Source organism: Mus musculus, chromosome 4, assembly GCF_000001635.26.
Source record: "Mus musculus strain C57BL/6J chromosome 4, GRCm38.p6 C57BL/6J".
Lineage (NCBI taxonomy): Eukaryota > Metazoa > Chordata > Mammalia > Rodentia > Muridae > Mus > Mus musculus.
Window position 1 is genome coordinate 137,678,727 of NC_000070.6, and position 27,884 is coordinate 137,706,610.

The 27,884-nt window shown below is 53.3% G+C and overlaps 1 protein-coding gene and 1 long non-coding RNA gene across 23 annotated transcripts in view; one reads left to right on the forward strand and one right to left on the reverse strand.

Annotated features, from left to right (window-relative positions):
- Positions 1-27,884, forward strand: part of Rap1gap (Rap1 GTPase-activating protein) — a 65,151-nt gene that overhangs the window by 14,016 nt on the left and 23,251 nt on the right. For 8 of the 22 annotated variants that reach the window (XR_003954867.1, XR_003954871.1, XR_003954870.1 and 5 more), the window contains exon 2: positions 25,348-25,441. Coding sequence is in view for 7 of the 22 variants with exons in the window: in XM_006538475.4 (XP_006538538.1) it covers positions 2,986-3,029; positions 4,735-4,770; positions 25,348-25,441 (174 nt within the window). In the remaining 15 variants the exon portion in view is untranslated. Of the gene's footprint in view, positions 1-2,679; positions 3,030-4,734; positions 4,771-25,347; positions 25,442-27,884 lie in introns of those variants that run through there. The other 14 variants (XR_390722.2, XR_390723.4, XR_001784080.2 and 11 more) reach the window with 8 other exon arrangements.
- Positions 18,248-27,880, reverse strand: Rap1gapos (RAP1 GTPase activating protein, opposite strand). The gene is made up of 2 exons (NR_138594.1): positions 27,796-27,880; positions 18,248-18,638 (listed from the first exon to the last, which is right to left on the reverse strand). It is a non-coding gene; the product is annotated as an RAP1 GTPase activating protein, opposite strand (long non-coding RNA).

Consider the following 27,884-nt stretch of genomic DNA (forward strand, 5'->3'; position numbering starts at 1 on the left):
TATTCTGTACTGGAGATTACACCCAGCGTCTCACGCATGCTAGGCAAGCGCTCTGCCAACTGAGCCTCACCCCTGGCCCGTGGCTTCCTTTCCTAGGTGAGAGACCAAAGAAAGGGGACTCCTCTGGAGTGCAGCGGGGAGTCCCCAGTGCCAGCCTGCAAGCGCCCACTCTGTGCTGAGTGGGGATGGCGAGCTCCCTGTTGCTGTGGTCTGTGGTGGCTGATGTCTTCCTGAGCCTGCTGCAGGACAAGTCCCACGTGGTGCTGTCTCTCTGTGTGTTTATCTGGGAGGCAGTTCTGTGTGCTCAAACAGATCGCCTCATTCTTTCTTTAATACTACATTAAGTTTTATTATTATCTTATGTGTATGAGTGTTCTGCATGTATGTACGTGTGTATGTACGTATGCATGCATGCATGCATGCATATCACATGCACCTTGGTACCCATGGAAACCAGAGGAGGTCTTTGTATCTCCTGGAACTGGAGTTACAGATGATGTGGATGCTGGGGACAAACCAAGGTCCTCAGCCAGTGCTCTGAGCATTTCTCCAGCAGCACCCCAACACCCCACCCCACACTTGGTCGTCTTTTTGAGACACATGGAGGTGTGTATCACCATGCCTGGTTCTATTATTTTATTTCTTTATTGTGACAGTGTGTCACGCACTATGTAGTAATGTTGACTGGCTTGGAACCAGTTATATAGACCAGGCTGGCCTTGAACCCAGAGATTTCCACTCCCCTCTGCCTCCCAAGTGCTGGGTTTTCAGGCATGGCTACTACACCTGGCCCATTCTCTCCCATAGCTCTGTGGCTCAGCATCTTTCTCTTTGGGTGGCCAGTTAGCTTCTTTACCAGTAAATTTTTGCTATTCTTTTAGAATGGCAAACTCATCTATCTAGGTAAGCTTCCTCCAAATCATGCTGCAGCGAAGGTTTTACTAGTGTTATATGATTGACAGTTTAATTAATGTACAGTCAGTTTGAATGATCAGCACCTTCATTAACAGCCCCATTTTGCAGATGGAAAAACTGAGGTGCAGAAAGATTAAGCACCTTACCCTAGGTCACACAACAGACAGATGAGAGAGCTGGGTTGGGACCCTAGGAGAGCCCCCAGGATGTAAGTGCAGCCTTCCCCCATCCCTCATCCTTGGCTGTTCATCTTTGGCGTCCGTGATGTGATGTAGAGTGAGTTCTCATAGGTGACTGTGCAGGCTAAGAGGGTGTATTTAAGGGTTGCTGGCCTAAGGGGGACTAGGAGCTAGCCAAGGAGTGCCAGCCACATCTGTGGCTGAGAGAGCATGAACTCGATCCCTGACTGTCCCACCCCTGTCTCTTGCCAACCAGGCAGCTGCAGTTGCGCAGAGCTCAGAGGCTAGAGCCCACACTGGGCTCTTTGTCCTTGGTGGGAACCCTGTAGCCCCCATGGCCTGTCTCAAGGGCCCTCTGTCTCAACACCAGGGGGGCCTCCTTGGGGCCAGACCCAGCTGGGAAACTTGGCATGTAGGTGGCTTCTTGGCCACCCTGCCAACTGGGCATTCAGAATCCACTCAGGAATTGGGAACCCTCAATGAACCTAAGGAGGCTGAGGCCCATGCTCAAGGGAGCAGCACAGTGCAGATAGGACTGCAGTCCTGGGAGGGTGAGCTCAGGGCTAGGCAGCCCCCACCACACACACTGCCCAGGCTGAATCCAGGCTCTTCTTGCCCCATCCTGCTCCTACCTGAGAAACCTCTGCTACTTCTAAGAAGTTGGAATAAGTTGTCCTCTCCTCAGGGGATGGCTGTGATGCTCCCAGACTCACTCCTCCCCACTAGCCAGCCCTAGCTGGCCACTCAGTACACAATGGGCTTCTAACACTGCCCTGCGGTGGAGGTCTCTCTTCAGCGGAGCCTGCAGCTGGCCTCCAGCACAACCCACTCAGCTCCCAACCCCATTCTGAGCACCCTGCCAAGCAGTCCAGGAGGGAGCCAGGAACTAAGGTGGGAGTTCTTAGCAACCTCAAAGGAGCTCTGAACCCTGCAGGGCCCTCCTCAGGCCTCCTCCATTCCTCTGAGCATGGAGCGAAGGGGCTGGACGGGAGTGGGGCTGAGGAGCAGCTGGCTCAGTAACTGTCGTGAGCCCTTCCCAGCCTTGTCTGGGAGAAGCAGACTGGAGTCTAGGCCCTCGTCAATCACAGCCGTCATTTCCAAAAGATGAAAGAGCCAGCCCTAGCTCAGTTACAGAGAAGCTTCGGAGAATCCTTGCCACCTGGCTTGGTTCCTTCGGTGGTCTGTCCTCCCTCCTCCCTCCTCCCTCCTCCCTCATCCCTCCTAGCCTGGCCCTGAAGTTCTTTAAGCAGAAGAGAACACAGAGAGGCTCCTGGGGCCTCTCTGGACAGGGTGGCAGGGGGTTGGGCCTGTGTTCTGCTGTTAGCTGTCATCTCCAACGGTCAGAGTAAAGGGGAGATCTACTGTGCCTGGATTAAATGTATGATTGAACCCTGTTTGTCTCCCAAAGTGGATTCATGGCGGATCCGAGGCTAGATGTACTTGCGAACCTCCCTCTCTTTGCTGCTCTTCACACAGGGGTAATGCAGAATTCTGAGGGGGGCTCAGCTGGGACAACAGGAGGGCCCCTCATTCTCTGGCCGACCTACAGAACAATGTTGGCCCCGGGCCGCAGGGCCATCAGCCCAGGAGCTGATGGGCTGTGCACCATCTCGGCATTAACTCAGCTGGAGGCCAGGCTGATCCAACTTTCCCTGTGGGACACCCTTGGCACCTCTCCCTGGGGAGGACTGGAGGTGGCTCTGTGGACGGGGCTGGGCGGCAGCGTGGGGGTGGCGCTCTCGGAAAGCCCCGCGGCCCCGGAGCGAACAAGCGGCCCTTTCTGTGCCGGGACCTCAGCTGGCGGGCGGCCCGGGGCGCACACGGTCCGGGCTGGGGCGGCGTTGCCAAGGTGACCCGCGCTGGGCTGGCGACGGGCAGCGGCGACGATACCATGAGCGGCCGGAAGCGCAGCTTCACCTTCGGTGCCTATGGAGGGTAGGTGCGTCCCCCGTGTGCGAGTGCATGTGCTCAGCCGGGGCCTTGCTCGGGTGCCATGGCCTCCGCGGTGGGGAGGGGTGCGGAGGCTGCGAGGCAAGCTAACATCCGAGTCGTGCTCGGAGCTCGTGAGCGCCCGCGTGCTCTGTTGGGTGTTCACGTGCACATGTGGGGGTGAGAGTAAGTGTGGATCATAGTGTCGATAAACATTCGTGTGAGACTAAAGGATGCCTCGGGGTGTGTGTGTGTGTCCCCAACTGGGTGGGTGCAGGGCTAGGTGTGTGTGATGGGGTAGAGAGTCTCAAAGGCTCTACTTGGCCTCTGCAGTCCGGCTACTGAGGCTTTGGAAGTTGGTCCCTCCTGCTTTGACCACTTTGTCTTGTGCAAGCCGGCCCCCCTATATGCTTCCTGCCTGACCTGGAGGCTGGGGCTGAGGGCTGAGTGATAGACGGTCCATCTTGGGGGGTGGGGCTCACCTCCATGACCCTAAGCACCCACCCCTGAAGGATGCAGAGGTGGGACAGAATTGTTGCCAGGAGCAGAGATTTGGCAAACCAGATAGGTTGTACAGACAGTGGTCTTTCCTGGGCTAGCCAAGGGGCTGTGTGACCTTCACCAGTCTGGCCTCATAACCGTCAGAGGGACAGTTAGGGTTTGGTGTGGTGCCGTGGGCTTCAGTCAGTGTCCCATGAGCTGTGTGTAGGGTAGGTGCTCTCTTCTTGGCTGCTCAACCTCAGAAGAGACCCCCTGCAGAGGGACAAGGTGGACAGACAGAGAAGCACCTTTTGGGGGCAAGGCCTTAGCTGTCAAGTGAGGCCAGCTTAGGTGGTGTGGGACTTTCATCCAGGCAGCTCAGAAGGTGAGGGCGGGGTCTGCTTTGTAATCTTGGCTATGAGTCTTGGCTTTCCCAGTCTTACTTTCTCCCCAGCAGGATCCTCCATGCACCCTAGCTCCGTGCCCACCCCGCCCCCAGTCCCAACCCCCTCTGGTCCCCCACCCCTCAACCATTGCAGCCTAGTTTTTCCCTTCCTCTCTGCTCTTTGCTTGCTTCAGGCAAAAGGCAAGGCTGTTTGTTTTCCCAACAGTGACCCAGTCCTGTGGTCCCCCACTAGGGAGGAGGGCAAAGCCCCAACGCTCCCCCACATCAAGGTGCCCTTTCAGATGGCCCTGCCCACCCACCCTCCTCCAGTCCAGGCTTACAGGGCACAGGGAATGTCGTCTGGGGATGCCCATGAATTCGGAAGTGCAGGGGTGTGTTGTTGGGGTGAGGGGAGGATTGCTCAGGTACCGAGGTGATTGGCTCCTGGGTGAATATGAGCTGGGACAAGCCTGTGGGGCTTGCGGAGGACATGGAATCCTGCCATGAGCCATAACCACCTAGCACACCTCCCAGCCTGTCCGCACCTCTATAGCCTTACCCTGACCCTCTAACACTGTCCTCTGCTCGGCTCAGAACCACTTCTGACTCCACCCCTGCCAACACTCATGTTCCCTGCTCCTGTTCCTCATTTGCATAGCCTTGGCCCACCTTCCCAGGGGTCCACCCTGACCTCAGGGTCTGGTCAGATTATGAGGCCATCTGGTACCTTTAGCAGCAGTGTCTCTTCTGGCCACCAGGGGGCAGGATAGATCGGAATGGGTCTGGTGCACCTTGCAAGGCCATGACAGATGACCCCTCATGGGCTATCCACTTACTGTGTTTCAGGGTGGACAAATCCTTCTCCCTTCGACAGAGTGTGTGGTGAGTACCGGGGGTCCTCGGGAGCACCTGGGTTGCCTTGGCTGCTCCCTGAGAGCACCCCCAGCCCATTCCCACCCTCTATAATGACAAATCGGACCTACAGCCCTCAGGGCAGGGCACGGGAGATCTTTCCCCTAGAACCCACATATTCTCCTCACGGTTGTTGCTGAAGCTCAGCCTTGGAGTCAGATCTTAGCTTTGCCACTTCCCTGAACCTCAGCTATCTCATCTGGGATATGGGGGTATAGATGCCTATTTTGTGGCGTGAGGTTGGAGAACTCAGGCGTGCAGACCCAGGCTGGTGTGTGAGAGGCCCTCATCCAAATATTTCCTTCCCTTTCCATTCACCAATCTTTGCCCTGGTGTGCCTCTTCGCTGGGCAGGAGGTGTCCTGCCTTCTTGCTGACCCCCAATCCTTTAGTCCCATTCATACTGAGCCCCGAAGCTGTTCCCTGTGTCTGAGGCCACCCTCCCTTTGGAGGAGGTAGCATCAACAGCTTCCCCAACACCAAGAGGCACCAGGCAGTGGGCAGAGGTGCAGCCTCACCTCGAGATTCACACAGCACTGGGCACCTGATGTCCCACAGGCGGGCACCTCCCAGCTTCCCTGGCACTAACATCACATGGCCCTTCCGGCTCTTCCTGCAGTTGCCTCAATGCCAGTGGGAGCTCCCCTGTGGCTCCAGCCCCCATTCTAGGTTCCTGCCCCTGCTGGGGGGGGTTCCTGGAGCCTGCACACCCCACAGTGTTCCAGCTGCTGGAGTGCCCAAGGCCCTGGGAAGCAGAGCAGGAGGTACTTAGGCTGAGCTCCAGGGCCCCTTCCTCAGTTCCCTTTGTTGCTCACTGTGCAGCTTGGGGGCCAGTGACTCTCCCTTTCTGAGCTCTGCCCTGGTGCCATGCTGAGTCAGATTGGTATGCCCAGAGCAGGGGTCGGGTGAGGAGATGCCAACAGAGGTGAGGAAGGTGGCTCCCTTGCAAAGCTTCAAGCAGCAGTAACTGCCACTTGTCAGGTACTTTGTGACTGTCAGGCGCTTGTATGTATTGACTCAAGTCATCCCGAGCACAGCTCTGATTTTACGACTGTTATCTCTAATTCTGTCTGGGTGAGACAGAGTAGACAAGTGACTTGCCCAAGGCCACAGAGAATTGAACTTTGATGTCGAACCTACATGGGAACCTGATGGAAACCAACAGCCGCCTCCAGGTCTATATCTTCCTCCAGGTCTATATCTTCCTCCAGGTCTATATCTTCCTCCAGGTCTATATCTTCCTCCAGGTCTATATCTTCCTCCAGCTCTGAGCAGGGGTCTCCAAGCCTCAGGGAGGTTCCAGTGGGGTCAGGTATCCAAGGCTGACTTAGGCAAGCGCTCTGAACCAAGAGCTAAAGACAGGGCCCCAGGACGGAGAGCAACTGACCGGCTGTGTGGCTTTGACACTCTCTGGGATGTAAGGATCTTGAGTCCTCAGGATGCACCTGTTACCCATAATTCCTTGCCCTGCCCCGCCACTGCTTTAGCAGCTGTCCGAGGTGCTAATCCGGATGTGCCCCACCCCACCCCGTTCCTACAGCCAGTCCTGTCCTAGCCTACACCCGGAATGGCAAACTTCCTACCATATTTCCTGATACACATGACCTGCCCCTGCCTTCCTCTCTAGCAGGACTTTATTTCTCACAGGGCCTGCATCTCTGGCCAACAGGGACACCTGATTAGAACTACCACAATGCTTTGCACATGTGTCTCCCCTGCTATCCCAGCATGCTTCCTCCAGATACCTTCTCTCTTCAGCTGCTGGGTGGCAGGGGAGGGAGTTCTTTTCTGATCCCACATCACGCCTGCTTGTTTATCTCACACACGTTACTGATTGTTCCCTAGTTAGCAGAAAGAGCAAGGCCTGGGAAGGCTGACAGGTGTGGGAGGAATCTGCCTCTGACATGTTCTAGTCGTGGGACCTTGGGCAGGTCAGTCACTTCTCAAAGCCCTTCTCAGAGCTCAACCCGTTTGCTGGGATGGGAGTTTCTATAAGGTGCTGTCTGTGGCATTGAATGTGTCCATGTGACCCTGAAGTATGAGACAGGCCCTGCACTCCTCTGTCACAGCTCCTTCAGGGCTTCACTTCAGATACCTGTGAGTCCCAGATCAGCAGGGCTCTGTCCCCCACTGCACCCAGCCAAGTGCCTGGGTGGATATCTCAGAATGGAGGTGTGATTCTGCCTCTGCAGCCCTGAGGACCCAGCTAACCTGGTGTAGGGGCTGGGCATTTAAGGTGAATCCAGATGGAGGCAGGACAAGAGGTCTGGGGGCAGCTGGTGGGCTTGCACAAGGCAGGGGCTTCTGGGAAGGACTGTGAGAGAAGCCATTGGTCGGTCCTGAAAACTAGGGGTCTTGGAGGCAAAGGCACAGAGCCCAGCCAACACGGTGCTGGTCACTCCTCTGTGATGGCCTTGGTCAGCCCTGAGAACAGACCTGCATTTCACAGGCCACAATTTAGCCAGAGGATGGTAAAGGTCTTGCAGCTGGTAGGTAGGGTGGACTTAAATCGGGCTCCCTCTCTTGCTGGAGAAGGGACCTTGGTCGAGCCTGGAAACTACAGAAATGGGTACCTTGCTGTGGGAGAGCAGAGGGAGGGAGGTGGCCCCAAATGTGTCCCAAATGAGAGTCATTGCCGAGTGTCTCACAGGGAGGACTCACCTGCCACCAAGATGTGTTCCCTCCACAGTGTGGCCAGGGCCTCACTTTATAGATGAGGGAACGGAGACGCAGGGCAAGTGGCTGACAGAACAGGCAGTCAGTGATTGGTAACGGGGCCTGCCAGCTCAATCTTCCAGATGCAGCAGGTGTGAAGTGGGCTTTGGTGGTGGTCCCTGCCCTCAGTGGCTCCTCTCAGCCGTCATAAAGCCAGAGGTCTTGGGACCTGGCACAGGCTTCATTAGCAGTTTTGAAATGCCAAGTAGGCACAGCCCGCTGGGCCTCCTCATCTATTATGCATCTGGTGGGTAGGCCCCCGGCGGGCAGCTGGCAGAGCCCAGGCTGGGAGCCAGCAGCTGCCTCCTGAGCCCACACCTGCTCCCGGCTCTGGGCAGGGACCTTGTGGGGCCAACACCAAGGTTGAGCTGGCCAAGGCAGTAAGTGTTGTCTCTCCCAGCTAAACAAGACTGAGGAATCCTATAGGACACAGGGGCAAGAATACATCCCAGCAGCCATTCTGAGAGGGACCTAAGTTCCTAGACCTAGACATACAAGAACAGAGGTAGCTGATGGAGTCTGAAGCACACACACACACACACACACACACACACACACACACACACACACACACACACACTCCTGGCTGTCCAGAGTGGAGTGGAGCTATGATTATTTACCATGTACCCACTTGGCCTCAGGCAACTATTTTGTACCTACAGGTTTCTGAGAATTGAGAATCAGCAGCAACCATTAAACACCTACTGTGTTCGAGGAGTTTGCAGCGACCACTAAACACCTACTGTGTGTGGGCAGGGTTCCAGGTGCTGGAGTCAGTGAAACACGAGACCAACCGAGATATTTCTGTTTGGCCACGACTGGCAGTACTTCTCTGGGCCTTGTTATCCTCATTTGAGAAATGAATAGGAAAAAGGGATTATAAGCTGACAGATATCTGCCTCTGCCTCGCACTGAAGTCACAAGCAGGCTTACGAGTGACAGAGGAGGCTGACCGCTCTGGGTTGCGTCCCACTGCCCTTCACACAGGTAGATGAGCTGCTTTGTCCCAGTGATTCCACAAGCCATGCATTGTTCCCAGGCCAGGAGGAAGCTGAGGCGGGGAGAGAACGTTCTGGAAGGATTTTAAGATCTAGTGTTTAGACTGGAACTTGAGGAAGGGGTGGAGCCAGACACGAGAAGAGTTTGGGGTATCCAGGAACAGCAGGTCCTGAGGCAGGAATGTGCTCAGTATGTCCTATGGACAGTAAGGAGCAGGTGACTGGAAGCCTGAGGGGGCGTGAGGCCACAGGTGGGTGTGAGCTTGGGAGAGGCCAGGACCGAGTGGGTTCTGCAGGTAAGATGGGTGCGGGACCGGGGTTAGATAGGTCAGTCACTGCCCTACGGTAGCACGAAGTCTCAGCTGCCTGGCTTTGAGGAATCTTAAAGGTTACAGAGCCCCTGGAGTCCTTGGCAGGAGAAGCACCTCTTGTAGCCTCCCACTTGGCAAGGAACCGCTTCGTCTGCTCGTGATCCCCTTGAGTGCTGCTAGAAGCTTTCGGGGCCTTGTGAGAAAAACACATCTCTACCTTCAACTAAATTTATGGGCCTCTTGAGCCTCCTGTGCCTCCATTGACCCGTCACCCTTTCTTTTAAAAAAATTTTATTATGTTTATTTATTTTAGTTAGTTGGGGGGGGGGAGTTATGAAGCGCCACAGCGTGCTTGTGGAAGTCAGAGGACAACTTTCAGGAAGCAGTTCTTTCCTCCCGTGAGATGCGTCCTTGGGGGGTCGGGCGGGAAGGGACACAGGTTCCATGCTGGACAGCAAGCACCCTTATCTGCTGAGCCATCTTACTGGCCCACTTGTCACATCCTCTTGTATGTTCCCAGTGACAGGCAGCTCCCTGCCCTTGAAGTGGTCCCTTGCACTGCTAAGCAGTTTAGCTACGTTCCAAAGGGTCTGAGCTGCCCGAGCCTGTGTGTGTTCTGGGGTCTGACCCTCCTACACACACACACACACACACACACACACACACACACACACACACACACACACACACAGCTCTTCAGTAAGAGAAGGGAGCCCTCTGAGGCAGCTCCTCCTAGGCAGGGTTGCATATTTGCATCCTGGCTCCCTTCACCCTCCAGCTTAGCCGAAGCCACTCTCCTTGACCCTTCCCATCATGCTGTACAAAAGGGCAACCCCTGGAAGGGGCCTACGAGAGACACCTTTTGCCAGGAAGCTTCTCTGTAGCTTCAGGAGACCAGAGTTAGGTCCTGCCGAGGTAGATTTTGAGCCTGGACGGCTATGGTTTTGCAGTTTGGCCTAGGCAAATGATTGCCATGAATCCCGTGCATAGCACCCACACCTGTTCAAGGTTGGTTCTTGCTCGGTCTTGCTTGTCCCTACATCCTGCGGATGCTCAGGCTGCACCCTTTGCCAGGAAAGCTCTGAACCTCGTAGTTAGACAGACCCAGGTTCAAATGCCCACTCTGGCTTCCACTCAGTTACTTTGTGGCATTTCTCAACCTGCTTTGCCGCTGGGCCTTCCATGACCCATGATCATGTCAGTGCTATCATTAGAAACTACGGCGCCGAGGCTCTCTGGGGATGTTTTCTGCCTCTGTGAGTATTTACGCTGAAAGAAAGGATTCATTAGTACACAAAGACCGTGTGTCATGTGTCTGAGCACTTGGGGTGACTTAGGGGGTGGCTTAGGAGGAGGCTTTCTTGGTATCTTGGGGTGCAGGATCTTTTATTTTTTAATTTATTTATTTATGAATATGAGTATACTGTCTTCAGACACACCAGAAGAGGGTATCAGATCCCATTACAGATGGTTGTGAGCTACCATGCGGTTGCTGGGATTTGAACTCAGAACCTCTGGAAGAGCAGTCAGTGCTCTTAACCACTGAGCCATCTCTCTAACCCGGAATGCGGGATCTTATGCAAGGTTATTGGCCAAAGTAGACAAATTTGGGTATTAATGTGGGGAACTCTCAGAGAGCCAAAGCCTGTGCAAACCAGGGGTCAGGTGGCAAGCAGTAGACGCAAAAAAAAAAAAAAAAAAAAAAAAAAAAAAAAAGCCATGACTCTTGGAGTTACTCAGTCCAGAGAGGAAAAGAATGAGCCCAGATTAAAAGCACAGACTGTCATGGCAGGGAAAGCAAGGCAATGGGAGCTGGAAGCAGCTGGTCACATCCCATCCCCAACCAGGAAAGAGAGCCAGGAATGCCTGCTGCTCAGCTTGCTTACTCTCCTCATAGGGTCCAGGGTGACAGCTAGGGAACTGCCATCCACAGAAACTGGCTCTCCCCATCCAATCAAAACAATCCCACACTTCAGTCACGTGATTCTAGATTCTTTCAAGCTAACAACACTGACCCTTTCACTACAATGACCCAAGAGGGAAGTGGGCTGCATGGCACTGCGCATGTGCGCGATAGACGGGCAGGCTGAATGGCACTGCGCATGTGCGCGACAGATTGGTAGGGAGACAGAGTTTGTGGCTTGTGTCCGGTAGGGGATGAGCACGTGCGAGAGGATGTTCTAGGGGATCATGGCAGAGAAGAGCAGATGGCATGTGCAGGGCACAGAGCCTTGGCCATGTCTGGCCGCTGAGAGCAGCAGTTACCCACGAGGCCATGTGTGATCTCCTGGGGGTGGGAGTGTCGGGAGTCTCTGAACCCTCAAATCAGGACTTATCCCGAACTCTTCTTTGAAGCTGAATTTTTCTGGGGCTTTGGAGACCAGTATCCTGCTGGTGCTCAGGGTGGGCTGAGCTCTAGATTCTTGACTTTGGGCCTGGCTTGTGAATGCCACCACAGATTTGGGAAGCTAGGGAGCCTCTGGGGGCCTCAGTTTCCCTACTTGTTAGGTCTTTAGCCTGGAGTGTGGGGGGGTGCAGGAGTGGGGGAGAGACAGAGACAGAGTTATAACAGAGGAACAAGGAACTAGGCCCAGTGAATAAATGGGTTCAAGTCAAGACACCACACACATGTCCAGGTTAGCTGAGCCTCTTGCCCCGACCCCAGGCAGATGCTGGCATTCATATAACTAGAGGGGAAATAGGTTATTTGGGACCCCGGCAAGATTTGGCTAGAAACTGTGATGGTGATTCTACAAGGTAGCATGCTGCACTAAGGACCAACTTAAGGCCTGGCACACACCCGACCCTGACCATGGTCCTCCTCCTCTTCCACTGTCATTGAATACACAGGGGCCGGTCTGCTTGATGTCCTGGAGGCCTCTGCCCGAGGGTGATGACACCTTCTCCTGTTCCTACGTGAATGAACACAGTGCCTACTGGTGCTCTGGCTCTGGCCCACACATGCTGGCCGTCCCAGCTGACCACCCCGAGCTGTCCCTCACCTGAGTCTTCCTTTCTTCCCTGATGCAGTGGATGTCTGGGATTCCCCATTTCAGGGCCAGTGACATGAAAAGGACATACTGGAGGGAAGCCTGCCTGGTGACCCAAGTGACCTGTGGGTAAATCACTTCTTCGTATAACTAAGGCCATCCCCATACATTCTTGGGCACCTAGGCTCCAGCACGGCTAGCTCCTTTGACCTGGCCTGGCTATTTGCTGTGTGAGTTTGGGCTTGAAGCTTGCCGTGTCTGAACATGTTTATACCCATAAACATATAAACAGGGACGTAGTCGCCACATAAGTGTCCTTTAGGTCTCTCTCTCTCTCTCTCTCTCTGTCTCTGTCACTCTCTCTGTCTCTCCTCTTTCCCCTCTCCCCCTCTCTTTCCTTTGTTGTTATCATTGTTGTTCTTTTGAGACAGGGTCTCTCTATTTAGCCCTGATTGTCCTAGAACTCTTATCAAGACCAGGCTGGCTTCGAATTCACAACAATATTCCTGCCTCTGTCTCCCCACCCCCACCCCCCCAGTACTGAGATTAAAAGTGTGTGCCACCATGCCTGGCCCTGTAAGACTTTTCTTTTCTTTCTTTAAGATACATTTATTTTATGTATGTGAGTACACTGTCACTATCTTCAGACACAACAGAAGAAGGCATCAGATCCCATTAAGAGGGTTGTGAGTCACCATGTGCTTGCTGGGAATTGAACTCAAGACCTCTGGAAGAGCAGCCAGTGCTCTAACCACTGAGCCTCTCCAGCACCCCCCCCCCCCAATAAGGCTTTTCATTAGCTGTTAATTCATTTAGCAAATACTTCCCGGGTTCATGTCCTGGGCCAGCTATTCACCCGAGGCTGCGGGATCTGGATGAGTGAGGTCCCTAGCCTCCCACAGCTTCCTTCCAGTTGAGGAACAGACATAAGATGAGCTAATGGGCCACTGAGTGATTTCAAATGGGTAGCATGGTCTGGAACAGGGATATATAGGAGCTTGCCCCTGAAGGATATTGGGGTGGTTGCCAGGAGTGATGGGAAAGTCTGTGGTGAGAGGGGTGGTCGGTCCAGGTAGCAGATGCTCTGCTCTAGGAGTCAGAAATAAGATTTTATGTCCCTGTCTCTTACCTCAGCCAGCTTGGTGACAGTCCTCTGCCTTCCCTAGCCAGATACCCATGTGACCAGAGGTCCCTTGAAGGGTGGGGTCCCTTCAAGGGACCTTCAAGGGTCCCTTACATGGGTGACCAGGTACCCAGAGAGCTTCAAGTCCACCCTCATAGCCTGGTCTAGCAGACAGCTGCGTGGTGAACATAGGATCTACCACATGAATACCCCTCGCTAAGCAGCAGTGGCGACCCACTGGATTGAGTGGGTTGATGGTAACCCAACGAGCTGGGCATCCAGTGTGTCACACTGCATGGACACTGAGCAAGTTCTAATAACAAGGTTCTATGGACCCAGTGCAAGCTTTTGAGGCAGGCTGTTAAGTGGGACACCTCTCCTGGTTTGTAGGGGGCTCAGGAGAGGCAGACGCAGGGCAGAGCCTGAGGTGCCATTGTGAGGACTGGCACAGGTGGTGTGCAAAGACCTGGAATTGTTAGTGTCCCAGGGCTGGCGAGGGAGGACCGTTCTGAAGGGGAGGATGGGAGCCACGTGAGGCAGCGTATCTTCATCCTCACACAGAATGAAGCCATTATGCAGGTGGGTGGCACAATCCCATGTGAGCACACTGGCTCCCAAGCCCACGCATGCCCCAGACACAAGAGTGTTCTCTGCCACCTCCACTTCCTGTCATGCACACCCAGCCACTTCTCACCCTGCACCGCACGCACCCCCCACCCCTTGCTCGGCTGCAGGGAACCCAAAACTCAGAAGAGACAGACACACCCACTGTAAACAGCCTGGCTCCTGGAGCCCTGCCCCCCCCCCCTCACAGGAGGTGGCTGACTGTCTGAGAATTTTCCCATTAACCTGCAGGGTGGGGTGGCTACTATCCCTGCACATTGGAGAAACTGAGGCCCGGAGGCACAGACCACACACACAGATCTTTACACAGCCAGGAACTAAACTGGGGGCCCCCAGGCCTCCACTTCTGTTCTCAGCCCCCCCCCCATCCTCAGACTCAGGCATGTGCAGGTGTGGCTGGTCTGCCACTTTCCCTAACAGGTGACCTTCAAGGCCAAAGTCTTCCACAAACAAGTTGATTGACACCAAGTTATTCAGAGCTTAGGGAGGGGGCTGGGCCAGCCACTACCCACCTGCCAAGTGACCAGGAGGTTTCTAGGGTGGGAATGGGGTGCAGTGGGGCAAACCTGCAGCTGGTGGCCAGCTGGGCACAGAGCCCGTGTTTGCATTTACAAATGAGACGGGCAGAGCTAGCTTCCTGGACATTGCTGTGACACCAGTATCCTTCCTCAACCCTCAGGGAAAACGTGTGGTGTGCCAGGGAGTTGAGTGCTTGGCTCTTCCCACCTGGTTCAGGGCTCTGATCTCTCTGGGTGCTGCGTACCCCTCTCTAGGTGACTGGAGAAGGTAAAAGAGCCAGGCTCTAACAGTGTGAATAAGTGCTGAGTTTCCCTTGGTCTTTTTTTTTCTTTTATCCGATTATTAGTAGAATATTTCCTTCACATCCTTTTATCTTGCAGTGTAATATTCCTCAATTCCTTGTGAGCCTGTGAACTCTTCTGCATCTCTTGCTGCAATTCCAAACCCACATTTGTCTTCCATGGCTGGGATACCGCTATTCTGCCCACACGGTCTAAGCACGGGGTCTTGCCAACCTACTGAGACATGCCAATCTACCGAGCCTTTTGCCAGTGGGTCTTAGCCCAGTTTCAAAACATACAGAGGCTGATCTGGCCCTTGGTTCTGTTGAACATCAGAGCTGGCAGTCGTTACACTGACCATCCATACACAGGACCTGCTATTGCACATATATGAGAATCAAAAGTTACTACATGGCCTTCGCCTCATCTGTCCCCAGAGGCTCACGGTGGTGCCGAGCGACTGGTTAGCCTGCATGGAACCCAGGCAGTGGCTTGGAGGCTGCAGGCAAGGGTGACACAAAGGACTGGGGTCACCATGGCTCCTCTTTTTCTTAAAAGACAGGGTAGGGGCCGGGGAGCCACTCAGCTGGCGAAGGGGGCTGTTCCCAAGCCTGATAAGCTAAGTTGGTCCCTAGAGCCCACATTGTGGAAGGAGAAAGACAAATCTTAAAAGCTGTCCTCTGACCTCCACACGAGCGTGATGGTGTGGTGGCATGTGATTTTTGTTTTGTTTTAAGAAAGGAAGGGTACTTGGAGAGGTGGCGAGCATCTCTGATCCCAGCACTTGGGAGAAAGAAGCAGGCAGATCCTTGTAAGTTCAAGGCCAGCCTGGTTTACATAGTGAGTTTCAGGCCAGCCAGACTACAGTGTGAGACACTGTGTCAATTAATATAATTGCTACCCAGCCACCCAGGCTGCTAGCTGCTTCCTCCGCCCCACCACAGAGGTGGTTTACATAGGCTGTCAGCGTTTCTTACTTAATTTCTTTTTGGAGACTAAGTCTCATACAGCCCAGGCTGGCCTTGAATTCACTGTGTAGTGAATCCAACAATGAGCTTGAACTTTCAATCCTCCTGCCTCCGCCTCTCATGTGCTGGGATTATGGGCAAGGTGGCCCTATGCCTGGCTTTTCTGCTTTTTTAAAAATCACAAAACTAAGTCCTCAGAAAGGGCTGAGGCTATCGCTCAGTGGTAGAGTGGTTGTCTAGCACATGCCGACCTGGAGGTTCATGTGACAGCACACACAGCTCTCATTAAAATTCAAAGTAGAAAAATGTGTCCCGGCCGGGCGTGGTGGCGCACGCCTTTAATCCCAGCACTCGGGAGGCAGAGGCAGGCGGATTTCTGAGTTCGAGGCCAGCCTGGTCTACAAAGTGAGTTCCAGGACAGCCAGGGCTATACAGAGAAACCCTGTCTCAAAAAAAAAAAAAAAGAAAAATGTGTCCCAGAGAAAGGTGGAACCCCATCATGTATCTTAGACACACGCTGTGAGGACATTCGCATGTAGTTTTGACATTTTATGAAAATGATATATTTTTATTGCAGCTTTACCGTCCCTCCCTTCCTTCCTCTTTCTTTCTTTCTTTCTTTCTTTCTTTCTTTCTTTCTTTCTTTCTTTCTTTCTTTCTTTCTTTCTTTCTTTCTTTCTTTCTTTCTTTCTTCCTTCCTTCCTTCCTTCCTTCCTTCCTTCCTTCCTTCCTTTCTTTCTTTCTTTTTCTTTCTTTCTTTCTCTTTCCTCCTTTTTTCTTCCTTCCTTTTTTCTTCCTTCCTTCCTTCCTTCCTTCCTTCCTTCCTTCCTCCCTTCCTTCCTCTTTCTTTCTTTCTTCCTTTCTTTCTTTCTTTTTCTTTCTTTCTTTCTCTTTCCTCCTTTTTTCTTCCTTCCTTTTTTCCTTCCTTCCTTCCTTCCTTCCTTCCTTCCTTCCTTCCTTCCTTCCTCCCTCCCTCCCTCCCTCCCTCCCCCCCTCTCTCTCTTTCTTTCTTTCTTTCTTTCTTTCTTTCTTTCTTTCTTTCTTTCTTTCTTTCTTTCTTTCTCTTTCCTCCTTTTTTCTTCCTTCCTTTTTTCCTTCCTTCCTTCCTTCCTTCCTTCCTTCCTTCCTTCCTTCCTTCCTTCCTTCCTTCCTTCCTTCCTTCGACAGAGTCTGTGTCATCTTGGAACTCACTATATAAACCAACCTGTCCTTGAACTCACAAAGAACTGTCTGCCTTGGCCTCCCAAGTACTGGGATTTAAGGGTGTGTACTACTACGTCACAGCCTGCTTGCTTTGCTTACTTAATGTGCCCTAAGCCACAGGAACTCGAGACCTACTCTATCCCTGTTGCCTAGTACTTCACAGCTTCTGTGTACCTCGAAATGCTTTCCGGTATTCGCTTTATTATGGTGGTAAGAACCAAACCCAGAGCCACATATGCTCTAGACGAGTACTCCAACTGTTTACACTTCGTTGAGAGCACTGCCTCACTAAGTTGCTCAGGCTGGCCTGGAACATTCCATCCCACCTGAGCCTTTGGAACGATGGGTAGAGGCCTGGGCCATCAGACCTGGCAGGTGTTTTACTTTGTGCAATGCTGTGGGTGGGCTCAGCCATCTTGAATGTTCTGTTGCCTACTGGCCTCCTTCAGTGGCTGCTAAGGGGGACCTTCCAGACTTTTCCTTTTGCAAACCCTGCTGCGTCGGCTTCCCAGATCTCTGTGCATTCTTGTACATGTTTATAGAGGAGAAAGCAGAAATGGAGTCTCCAGGCCAAAGCATGTGCCGTTTGCTCTTGGCTAAGAGAGGGTTAAACCTCGTTTGCCCTGGTGCATCTGGATAAACCTTGGAAGCCATGGGGATTCATCCCAGCCCTGGGGGTCCTATGGAGCTGGGACGGGGGTGGGGGGGAGCAGGCACCTTAAAAGCCCTGCCCAGGCCTCTGTCTCTGCTCCTCTGGTCTCCAGCTGCAGTCCAGGGCTGCCCTGCCTTAACGTGCAGGGGACCAATCCCCCACACAGCTGGCTGCTTCACGGCTTGGCTCATATCTACCTTCTGGAACAGAGCCCAGCCTGTTGTCAGCAAAGAAAGAAGACAGGCAGAGAAAGGGGAGGTTCCAGGTTTCTTTTACCACACACTTCCTAAGTGCAAATTTACGAATGTTCACAGGCTAACACTGTTGTGTGTATATGTGTGTATTTGCATACACACTGGGGATGGAACCCAGGGCCTCACACATGATAAGCAAGCATCGTGTCACTGAGCTACATCTCTGGCTCTTCTCCTTGATTCTGTGGGGTATTTTTTTTTTAAAGGCATACTTATTTTATACCAGGTGGTAGTGGCACACGTCTTTAATCTCAGCTCTTGGGAGGTAGAAGCAGGCAGATCTCTGTGAGTTCAAGGCCAGTCTGATCTACTGAGCAAATTCCAAGGCAGTCATGGCTACACACAGACAAATCCTGTCTCAAAAGACCAAAAAAAAAAAATTTTTTTAAATGTTATGTGAATAATGAGTATTTGCCCGTATGTAAATGTATGTATGTATGTATGTGCACCATTGTGTGTACTGTGTCCTCAGAGGCTAAAAGAGGGCATCAGATCCCCTGGAACTAGAATTTGAAAAGGATGGTTGTGAGTGGCATTATGGTGCTGAGAGCTGGACCTCGGTCTTCGGCAAGAGCAGCCAGTACTCTAACCACTGAGTCATCCCTCCAGCCCCTCTTCACCTTGATTTTATAGATGCGGAAACCGAAGCTCATAGAAGTTAGGTAACTTTTCCAACGTTGTCAGAGCGGTTGTCAGACTTAGGATTAAAATGCAGGTGGCTTGTTTTTAGAGCCTACATTATGACCCATGCTGTCTCTACCTATTGTATACTCAGGTCTAGGCTAGTCAGGATATACACATGGCACTTAATTTATCACATGTAACAACCCTGCCAAGTAGGTATTTATTAGTCCATTTTGCAGACAGAAAAACTGAGGCCTGGAATGGAGAACAACCCCTGAGGGGTTTAAGATCTCTCCTCAGGGAAAGGTTTCCTTCCAGGGATTTGGTTCCAGACAAGCCTTGGGAGACCACCTTCTTGTCTCTCCATTCACCTGTGGAATCTCACAGCTGAACTTCAGAATTGTCTAGCCCGAGGCCCAATGTCCAGTGTCAAGGCTACGGTTCAGAGAGGTGGTAGATCTCTACAGAGATCACTACATAGCCACGATGTAGACACAGAACCAGGGCTTCTTGGCCTTGTCCTCTTCAGTCAGGAGACGGTGACCTTGTCCTGGAGTTTCTGTCCCAGCTTGGAGCCCTGGAGGTGATAAATCTGGTCTTTAGTAGGATTGGTGCAGAGGGGGTGGGGTGGATTAAATAAGTCACGGAGTTGAACATCTTTCTGGCAAAATCTGAGAGTTCTGGGCACAGCTAGAAAATCTGGGTATCTCTGTGGATCTGCTGGGGTGGGGGGTGGCTCACCCACCTCAGCCCCCTGCCAACATTCGGCACCATTGTCTGGCTCAGAGCAGGCGGCAAGCCACGTGCTGTGGATAAATGACCAACCATAGGAATGAAGGGTATGGGGGAGGGGTGTGCGTGGGCCCTGACTGGAGTGAGTGAGCACAGGAATGTCAGGAGCTTGGAGAAGGGGGACCCCCTGGGCTGCAGAGGCTGGCTCAAGGGTGGGTGGGGTGACATAGAGGCAGCTATGGAACTCTGGCCTGTGGGTGCTGGAAAGGGCACCCGGGCCATTCTGGCTCTGTGTCTAGGGTGAGGGGTGGCAGGCCCATCTGGGAGAGCTGGCGCATGGTACTCTGTCCTGTGGCGGTGTGGGCGAGGACTAGAAATACGAGGTGTGAGCTTCGAGTGTCACTGCAGGCAAGTCCCTGTTTATCTGTTGGGGCTGCGGTTTTCTTCCAGGTAGAATGGATTGTGTTACCTGCCGGTGGATTTCTAGGTGGCAGATACAGCAGTCCTTGGGGAGAGCTGGTGGTGTGCCTGCATTAGCAGATGTTGTCCCCAGCAGGAAAGGTCCCCATACCCACACCCTCTCAAGTGTGCCTTCTCTTTCCTAAACTGTGTGTGTCAAGTCCATGCCTTAGAACCAGGGAAGCTGGGAGAGGCAGGCGTAGCCACAGCGGAGCTCAGAGCTTAGGCCACCTGAGCTGGGCAGACCAGCACCCCAGCTTGGGGCCAGCCCATGACCTCCTCTCTGGTTTGCCAAGCTCCTGTTTGCTCAGGAGGCCACTGCCTGGCCCAGCTCCGGGATCCGGGTATCTGGGCGCTCAGCCAACACACGGTAAGGGCCCCATGTGCCACCTTCCTGTCCACTGGTGACCCTGGTCTGGAGTGCAAGGCCTCTCTTCTGCATGTTCTATGGGGGCTCTGTGGCCCCAACCTATCTTAAGAGTTTTTGGGGAGACCCTGGGCTCATCTTAAAAATGGGTGTTGGAGTGTCCTTATAAGGATTAAATGACATCACAGTCAACAGAGGCCCTTGATCCCCCCCACCTCCAGCCTCACACTCCCTTTCCATGAAGTCAGAGGTACCTAAGGAGTGAAGCCAGAAGTGAATAGCTCAGGCCTGTGTCTGGCTGCCTAGGCTCCTGCCTCCACCTGAACAGAGACCCCCTAGCTACCCCCGCCCTTGCTTTGAAACCTGTTCACCTGGCTATGCCTAGCCACATTTCCTGGCACCTGGGCACAGTCAGGGATGGCCAGGCAGGACATGGGGCACAGAGGAGGGCTGTGCCAGATGGCTGAGCTTTGAAGACAATGGGCCTCTGTGCCCCCTGGCTGGAGGAAGCTCTCAGGCAGCCATTTGGCTCCCATTTTATAATAGAGTCCTCTTAGACTCAAAGCTCCAGGTCCCTGCTTAGAGACTAGAGCCCTGAAGGGCATGGCCCCCCAAACCTGTTTCTCACTGGGAAAGTGCCCCTTCCCCACTTACCAGGAGGGCAGAGGCACTTGGCTAACAATCCCTGCCCCCAGTCCCTGCTGTCAGGCACCCTTTAGGCCTCAGTCCCTCTGTCTCTGGCTAGCTCTTCTTTCCCAGGCCTTCATTAGTTGGCCAGTTCTCCTGACTACTGTATCTGGTCACCCATGTGTGCCAGGTGGGTGTCCTTGGGGACAGGACAAGGGCATGAGAAGTGGGGGGTGGGAGGGAAGGAGCATCAGTAGAGTCCATGTTGGAACACCTGGGTCAGCCGGGGTTCCCTCTCCCTCTCGTGCCTGGCGTCATTGCTTGCTTCTGGTTTCTAGGCAGCCCTTCTCAGACAGTCCCTCAGCTCTTGATTTGTAGATTCAAGAGGGGGTTCTGCCACGACCCTCCTGTTGGGTCACAGGGGAATGTACCCTGAGGAGGAGCCTGGTGTATTCATCCTCAGCCCGCTGGCACTTCTAGAAGTGTTCAGACCTGGCTCGGACCCCCGCTGTCTGGCAGGGCAAGACCTCTGGGGGTCTTCCTACCCTCATGAGGTGTCCAGAGCCCTGAGGGGTGTGTTGTGGGGGGGAGTTTGAGCTTGCATCTCCGATTGGCTGTCAAATGCTGAGCCACTGCGAAGTGATGCCTCAACTTCTCCAAGTCTCAGTTTGCTTTTCTGGTCATGAGGACCCTCAGCCCGCCCCCACCCCCACCCCCACCCCCACCCCGTGCGTGCCTTATCTGCCGGCTCAGTTGTTCAGTTCCGGTGAGAGTCCTAGAGAGCCGATAAACCAAAGGATAAAAAAAAAAGAAGCCTTTGAAAAGCACAGAGCCCGCCTCCACTCTCCACGTGTGATTATTATTGTTGTTACCTCGATGCAGCGATAAGGGAGATGCAGAACGGTTGCCAAGGAACTGGGAGCTGTCTGCAGCAGCATCAGCCGTCTCACTCAGGACCCAGGCCCTGTTCCCTAGACCCCTGCCTTACTCTTAGGGAAAGATGCACAACACTAAGAGGTGAGGAAACTGGGCCAACTGGCTGGTGACCAGGCAGGAGCTGAAGGTCACTCTAGAGTATGCCTGGCCCAGACTTCAGGTTTCCCTGAGCAAGTTGCCTCTTCTGTGGCTGCAGCCTGTTCATGTGTTCGAGAATGTGGTGGCACATACAGGACAAGACTGGAGACAGGAAGGTCATGGCACTCACTGTGTGCAGGAGCCCAGGGCTAGGGTAGAAAAGTCGTTGTGGGCAGAAAGCTAGTTGACAGGAGGAGGGGCCTGTCTGGTCTATCCGGGCAGACAGCTGGGATATATGTAGTGTAGTCGGACCCAGCCTCGTCCTTTCCCTGCTGTGTGATGTTGGACTTTTGGAGGAAGTCTCTGTGCTTCCATTTTATTTATCTGCACGAAAGGTTGATAGAAACACTCCTCAAAGTCAGTGTGTGTGTATGTGTGTGTGTAGTGTGTGGGGGAATGCATCAAGATGGCTCAGCAGGTAAAGGCATTTACCACCAGGCCTTACTACCTGAGTTTGATTCCTGGGACCCACATGGTGAAGGAGAAAACCGATTCCTGTGTGTTGTCCTCTGCATATGCCGGAGCATACGCACGTCATTTTATTTTTAAGCTACTGTAGTGATGGGAGGAGACCTCCTGTGTGACTTGTAGGAGCCAGAAGGGGCATCTGGCAGTGCAGAGCCCCTTTCCCTGGCGGCCGGTGTTGGAAGAACAGGAGATACTTTAACTAAGTTGGGTCTGAGGGCCAGGAAGGGTTTTGGAAAAGTGGGAAGGGGACAAGTTTAAGGGACCTACCCTCCATGTCAACAGAATGATGAAGACAAGGGTGGGGGAGATGAGATGGGAGGGACGTGGAAGGATGATGGAGAGATGCATGGAAGCTAGAGGCTGCAGGGAATGAGGGCTGAAGCAGGAATGTCTGAGCAGAAGGCAGAGGGGAGGGGAGGAGGAGGGAGAGGAGGAGGAAGAGGAGGAGGAGGGAGAGGAGGAGGAGGAGGAAGAGGAGAGGTCAAGTCTGTTCTTTGCTGTTAAAATGAGTGTAAAATGAGCAGTTACTATTTGTTAAGAGGCTCTGTCATGCGTGGTTAAAGAGATAACTCCTTCACCCTGATCCTCGTGAGTTTTATGGCCTTGGACTCACTGAGTATGACCTTGGATCAGTAAGTAAGCAATTTTGCAATGTTTTACTGTGTTCTCTTAAACAATGAGGGCCCCAGCCAGTGAGTAAGATGGCTCCCTGGGCAAAGTAGCTTGCCGCCAAGCCCAAGGACCTGAGTTTGATCCCTGGGACTGTAGTGGAGGGAGAGTACCAATTCCTACGGAGTGGAGTTGTCCTCTTATCTCCACACACGCCTCATGGTCGGCTCTGCTACTTGATCCTGACATCTCTTCAGCTGTCCACAGCGTGTGATGAGCAACACTCAGCCCTCAGGCTGGGAAGGAAGGCTCTGTCAGGCTTGGGCCCTGGGGACTGACCACGCATTACAGGGTTTAGATTTTTGGCTCTGGAGATTATAAACGTGGGTGCTCTGCGGGTGGGTGCCCGTTCTGAGCTTCAGTTCCCCCATGTAGGAGTTGGGCAGTTTGAGAATGCTACCTCGTCAGACTGTAAGGCTTTTGTTAAGACTGTCCTTCCATCCCTCAGGGCTGAAGACAGGATGTCCCTTGCCCTAGTCCCACCCCTGGCTTCCCCCAGCCCTTAGGACCCAGCTGTGGCTTATTAGAAGAATTGCCTTGCTGGGGGCAGGGACAGGACTCTGGCCAAGAGAGAAAAGTGAGCCTGGATGGGGTGGGGGTGGGGCTAGGGGCGGGGTCTAAGTGGAGGATGAAGCTGGAGCATCTCCCCACAGCTGTGAAAGCTTCCAGCCTCAGCAGCTCTGAGAGAGATGGACATGGAAGCAGGCGAGGAAGAAGAGGAGGAAGAGGAGGAGAAGGAGGAGGAGGAGGAGGAGGAGGAGGAGGAAGAGGAGGAGGAGGAGGAGGAGAAGCTGTTCTATTAGCTGACCTCAGTGGTCAAAGTCTGATTCTATGGCCAACAAATGGGTAGACAGAAGGTACCACTTACGAAGCCTGGCTGTGGAAGCCACCATCCCACGCAGCCAGGGGATCCCAGGACAGTCACTAAGAGCACCCAGCCTAGCTCCAGCTTTGCTCCTCGGTGCTTCCTGGCCACTAAGCACATTCTCTGTTACACTCCGTGATCACCAGCTGTGCTTGGTGAGGATCTGAGTTCAGATCCCCAGCACCCGGGTAAAAAGCTGACGCAATGGCACACATCTTTAACCCCAGTTCTGAGCAGACAGAGATAGGAGGATGCCTCGGCCTCACTGGGCAACCACGATATCCAGGTCACTGAGCTCCAGATTCAGTGAGAGCTCTGGGGGCTGGCGAGACGGCTCAGCAGTTAAGAGCACTGACTGCTCTTCTGAAGGTCCTGAGTTCAAATCCCAGCAACCACATGAAGGCTCACAACCATCTGTAATGAGATCTGATGCCCTCTCTGGTGTGTCTGAAGACAGCTACAGTGTAGTCATATATAACAAATACATAAATCTTAAAAAAAGGAAGATGGAGATCAACTGAGGAAGACACACGACATCACACACACACACACAGTGAGAATAAGTAACCCCAGATTCCAGTACACTAAGGGCAGAGTGGGTCTTCACAGAATCTACCAGAACACTTCCCTGGGCCTTTGTCTAATCATCCACCCATATCTCTCCTCCCCTTCCCCACTGTCAGTACACTTTATGCCGACAGACATTATGTTTAGTGCATTCCCTCGCTCACTAACCTTCCATGGCTTCCTACTGCCCATGTCCAGAAAGGACATCAGTCAACAACTACTCTATGGGGTCCTACTTGGGAGCGAGTTCTTTGCGTGAATACCTATGACTGCCCAGCCATGGTGATGAATTGTTTTAGAGACCGAAGCCCAGAGGAGCTGATATGTCCTGGACTCAAGGTGCACCAGCCAGTAGGTATCTGAGACCACGCCCACATTGATGCTATGGGCTTCAAAGGCTGCTGCCTCTTGAATCAAGTCATGCCAGAGCACAATCCTGGCAGTTGACAGCCCCGGAGGGTAGGGGGTCCCCTGTGCTAAACAGAGTTGACACCCCTGGGGGTGGGCAGGAGTTCCCGTGCTAAGCAATGTTGAAGCTGGTTCCTATGGTGCAGGAAGAGGCAAAGGGGCTTAGAACTTGCCAGAGTCTCTTTTGAGGCCCAGATCAGATATATGGTCCTCCCTTTCCTGGGTGTGCCTTCCTGGCTCTGCCTGACTCAAGCCTGCCACAGGCCACCGAAGTTCCTCTGGAAGGTGACTCACTCTCTCTGGACTAGCCTGCCTTGGTGGAACTGGGGCAGGTAGGAATACAGCCATGTCAGGTTGGCCTCCGGCATCGACTAAAGCCAGGCCTGCTTCACCAGGCCACAGGTTCCTTGGATCCGGGAACCAATGGGCCTGTCTTCCTCTTGACATGGGAGGTGGACTCAGCAGGCTCGTGCGGGAGACAGGCGCTGACTTCACCCTTCGTAGACCTGTCCCCTGTCTGTGGGTGTAACATTGTCCAGGCTTAGAGTCCGATGGGTCGTGGACAGAAAGGCCTGTTGTGGACTGGCTGGGTGACCTCTGTGTACATCCTACTCCATGTCCTAAAATGGAAGTGAGACGGTGCATGCCTGCAAGGTCAAGGTGCACCCACTGTGTGGCACACTCACTGGCATCAATAATAGCAGTCCTAAAACTGTTGCCCACTAAAGACTCTAGGAGGGACCCAGAGAGATGGGGACCCTCATAGTTCCTGCTTCTATAGCAATGCTTGCTGTCTCTACCTCAGTCCCCCAGTCTTTAGAATGGGCTAAAGAACCAGTAGAGAACTTGGGGGTCCATAACTCTGACCTCTGGGAGGAAAAGCCTGCTTGTCAGCCCTGCTTGCGAAGAGCCTCCCGCCCTTCCTCTCCCAGAGTGCACAGCCCTTCCTACCTGCTTTGCTCGCCGACTCTCAAAGGACTCTTCTGCCCCAAGACTCCAAATCTCCTAACCTGGGGCTCTCCCTGACCTCAGACTCTCTTTCTCTTCTAGGAGGAGTGATGGGCAGAAGCAGAGTTTCCCTCAGGCACTAAACCTGTTACTGGTGGACTCAGTTCCCTCCCACCCTGCTTCACCCTACCCTAAGGTAAGTGACCCCTAACTTATGACCCCGGTCTGCCCCCCCCACCATGCCAGGGCTAGGAGATGCCTACATGTAACTATTGGGAAGATGTAAAATGTTTAGGTCGATGCCCTTGGGGCTTAGTCCCCAAAAGGACACCACTCCTGGCTGTTGGGTGGCCTGTGTTGTCTCCGAGAATTGAACCAGGATCTGTATAAATGCTAAGCATGGGACTTAGAGATAAACCACTAAGGTCGATGGCTCCTTGGCCTCCTCTTCCGTATCACCACGGCCACAGCTGTCCCCACTAGAGTCCAGATGTGATAATAGCCCCTGCCTACCAGACCACACGCACCAGGATTCCATGAAAGGTATCTCTCTCCAGTAGCCCAGGCAGGTTCTGGCTCCAAGTCCTGTGGTGAAAACCTTTCTGTTGCTATCAACAGCCAAGGTTTGCCAGGTACTTACTTAGTACCAAACATAAAGGACACACACTCTGTCCCCGGAAGCCATGGTCAGTCCATGGGATGTATTACTCAGGAGCCTCTGCAGAATATCAGGGGCAAGTGGGGGGGGGGTGCAGCTGGTGATTCAGGAGGTTCATTCGGTTGGCATTGCATAACAGTGTCTGGCCTGTAGGGCTGCTCTGCCCCTTAGTGAATCACTCTGTGCTGTGGCCATTGTCATTCAAATGCAAGCCCAGAGATGCTGTTATTTGTCCAATGGGCTCCAGGCTAGAGACTGTGGGGCCAGGACTGGCTGATATGTTCTGGCTCCTGTGTGGCTTGTGAACTTTCCAGTACAGGGGAATGACCCCTTGCTATGGCACACCTTGCCACCTGACCCTTTCATCAACCTCAGGCAAGAGGGCATGTTCTCAACCAGGATCCAAATGTTCAGAGAGGTGAAGGGCTCTTCCCTAGGTTTGCCCAGTCAGGAAGGGTCCAGGCACCTCCCCCAGAGCTCTGCCCTACAGTAAGGACTGACACCTTTCCTAGGCCAGGAGGATGAAGGTCCAAGAAATGTCTTCTATGCATAGGACCTCCATCTCCATGGAGAACCCAAGCAAGGATGCTATCAGTAGCACAAGGGCTCCTGAGACCTCCTGCCTTCCCTGGAGGGCAACAGCCCTGGACAAGGCTACAGTAGTCCTCAGGAAACAGCCACTTGATGGCAGCCACTTGCTTGAACAGCTGGGTTTGAGAGTGAGGCTTCCCCCTGGCCATGGGACTGTTGTTTGTCCTGCCTGGGTTTTGGCCCTTCCATCTGGAGGGAAGGCTAATGTTGCAGATCCTCGGAGCCTGAGGCTCAGAGAGCCCAAGGTGGGCCCTTCAGTTACCAAGGAAGCCGCTATCCTTCAGCCTCCTGGCCTCCACCCAGTTGGCTCCCACTTTCCAATCATGCTAACGCAGCGCAGACAGTGAGCTTCAGACCGCCACAGCCCCACAGTGCACCCCTCCTCCAGACTAGGACCCATTCTGTGAACTGAAACCAGCTCCCAGAGTGACTCATTTGGATTTCCAGCAGGCTATTGGTGAGCTGAGGGAACCTGCCTGGGATACTCTCCAGTTTTCCTCAATACCCTATTCTGTTACATATTTACAATGATACTGGAACCAGTTTGAGGGGCATGTAACCTCCCTGTACCTAAGGGCAAGTCCCACCTCTAACATAGAGTAGACAGCTGCTGCTGCTACTGTTGCTCCTCCCCTCCTCTGCCTCCTCCTCCTCCTCCTTCTCTTTCTTCTTCTTCTTTAGTTTTTCAAGACAGGGTTTCCTTGTGTAATGCTGGCTGTCCTGGAACACACTCTGTAGACCAGGCTGGCCTTGGACTCACAAAGATCTACCTGCCTCTGTCTCCTGAGTTCTGGGACTAAAGGTGTGTGTCACCATTGCATGGCTGAGAGTGTCTTCTCTATTGACCTTGCCAGCTCGTCACTGGGCAGCGCCTTTGGAAGTGCTTTGGAAATAATCAGTATTACTGTGTCCCCAGAGCTGTGCAGGGGTTGTATTTTCTTTTCTTTGGGGAGCCACATTTAAATAGACACCGAGCTACCCTCTGCAGTACTCAGGGACTGTAAAATCTGCATACATGTGCATACTTGGCCTACCTATACCTAACCTGGGAGCCAGACCACATTCAGACAGACAGACAGACACAAGTACATATATCTATAGTGTATTCAGACTTGCTCATGAACACATAAAGGAGATAGAAAGTAAATACCCCCCCAGGCGTCCCTACCCACCCCTTCCTACCCACGGGTACTTCTATGCTACAGCAATGCAGTATGTCACGTAGAGCCACGACTAGCCTTGGAGACACACATGTACACAGATAAGGACCTAGACACATACGCAGGCGGCATCCACTCTACCTGGCCTACATATCGCCGGTGATTTGAGCAGCTTTGGCCTCCCCCAGGGCCACGGTAGGAAAAGATGCTCTTCTGGCTGCATTGTGTTG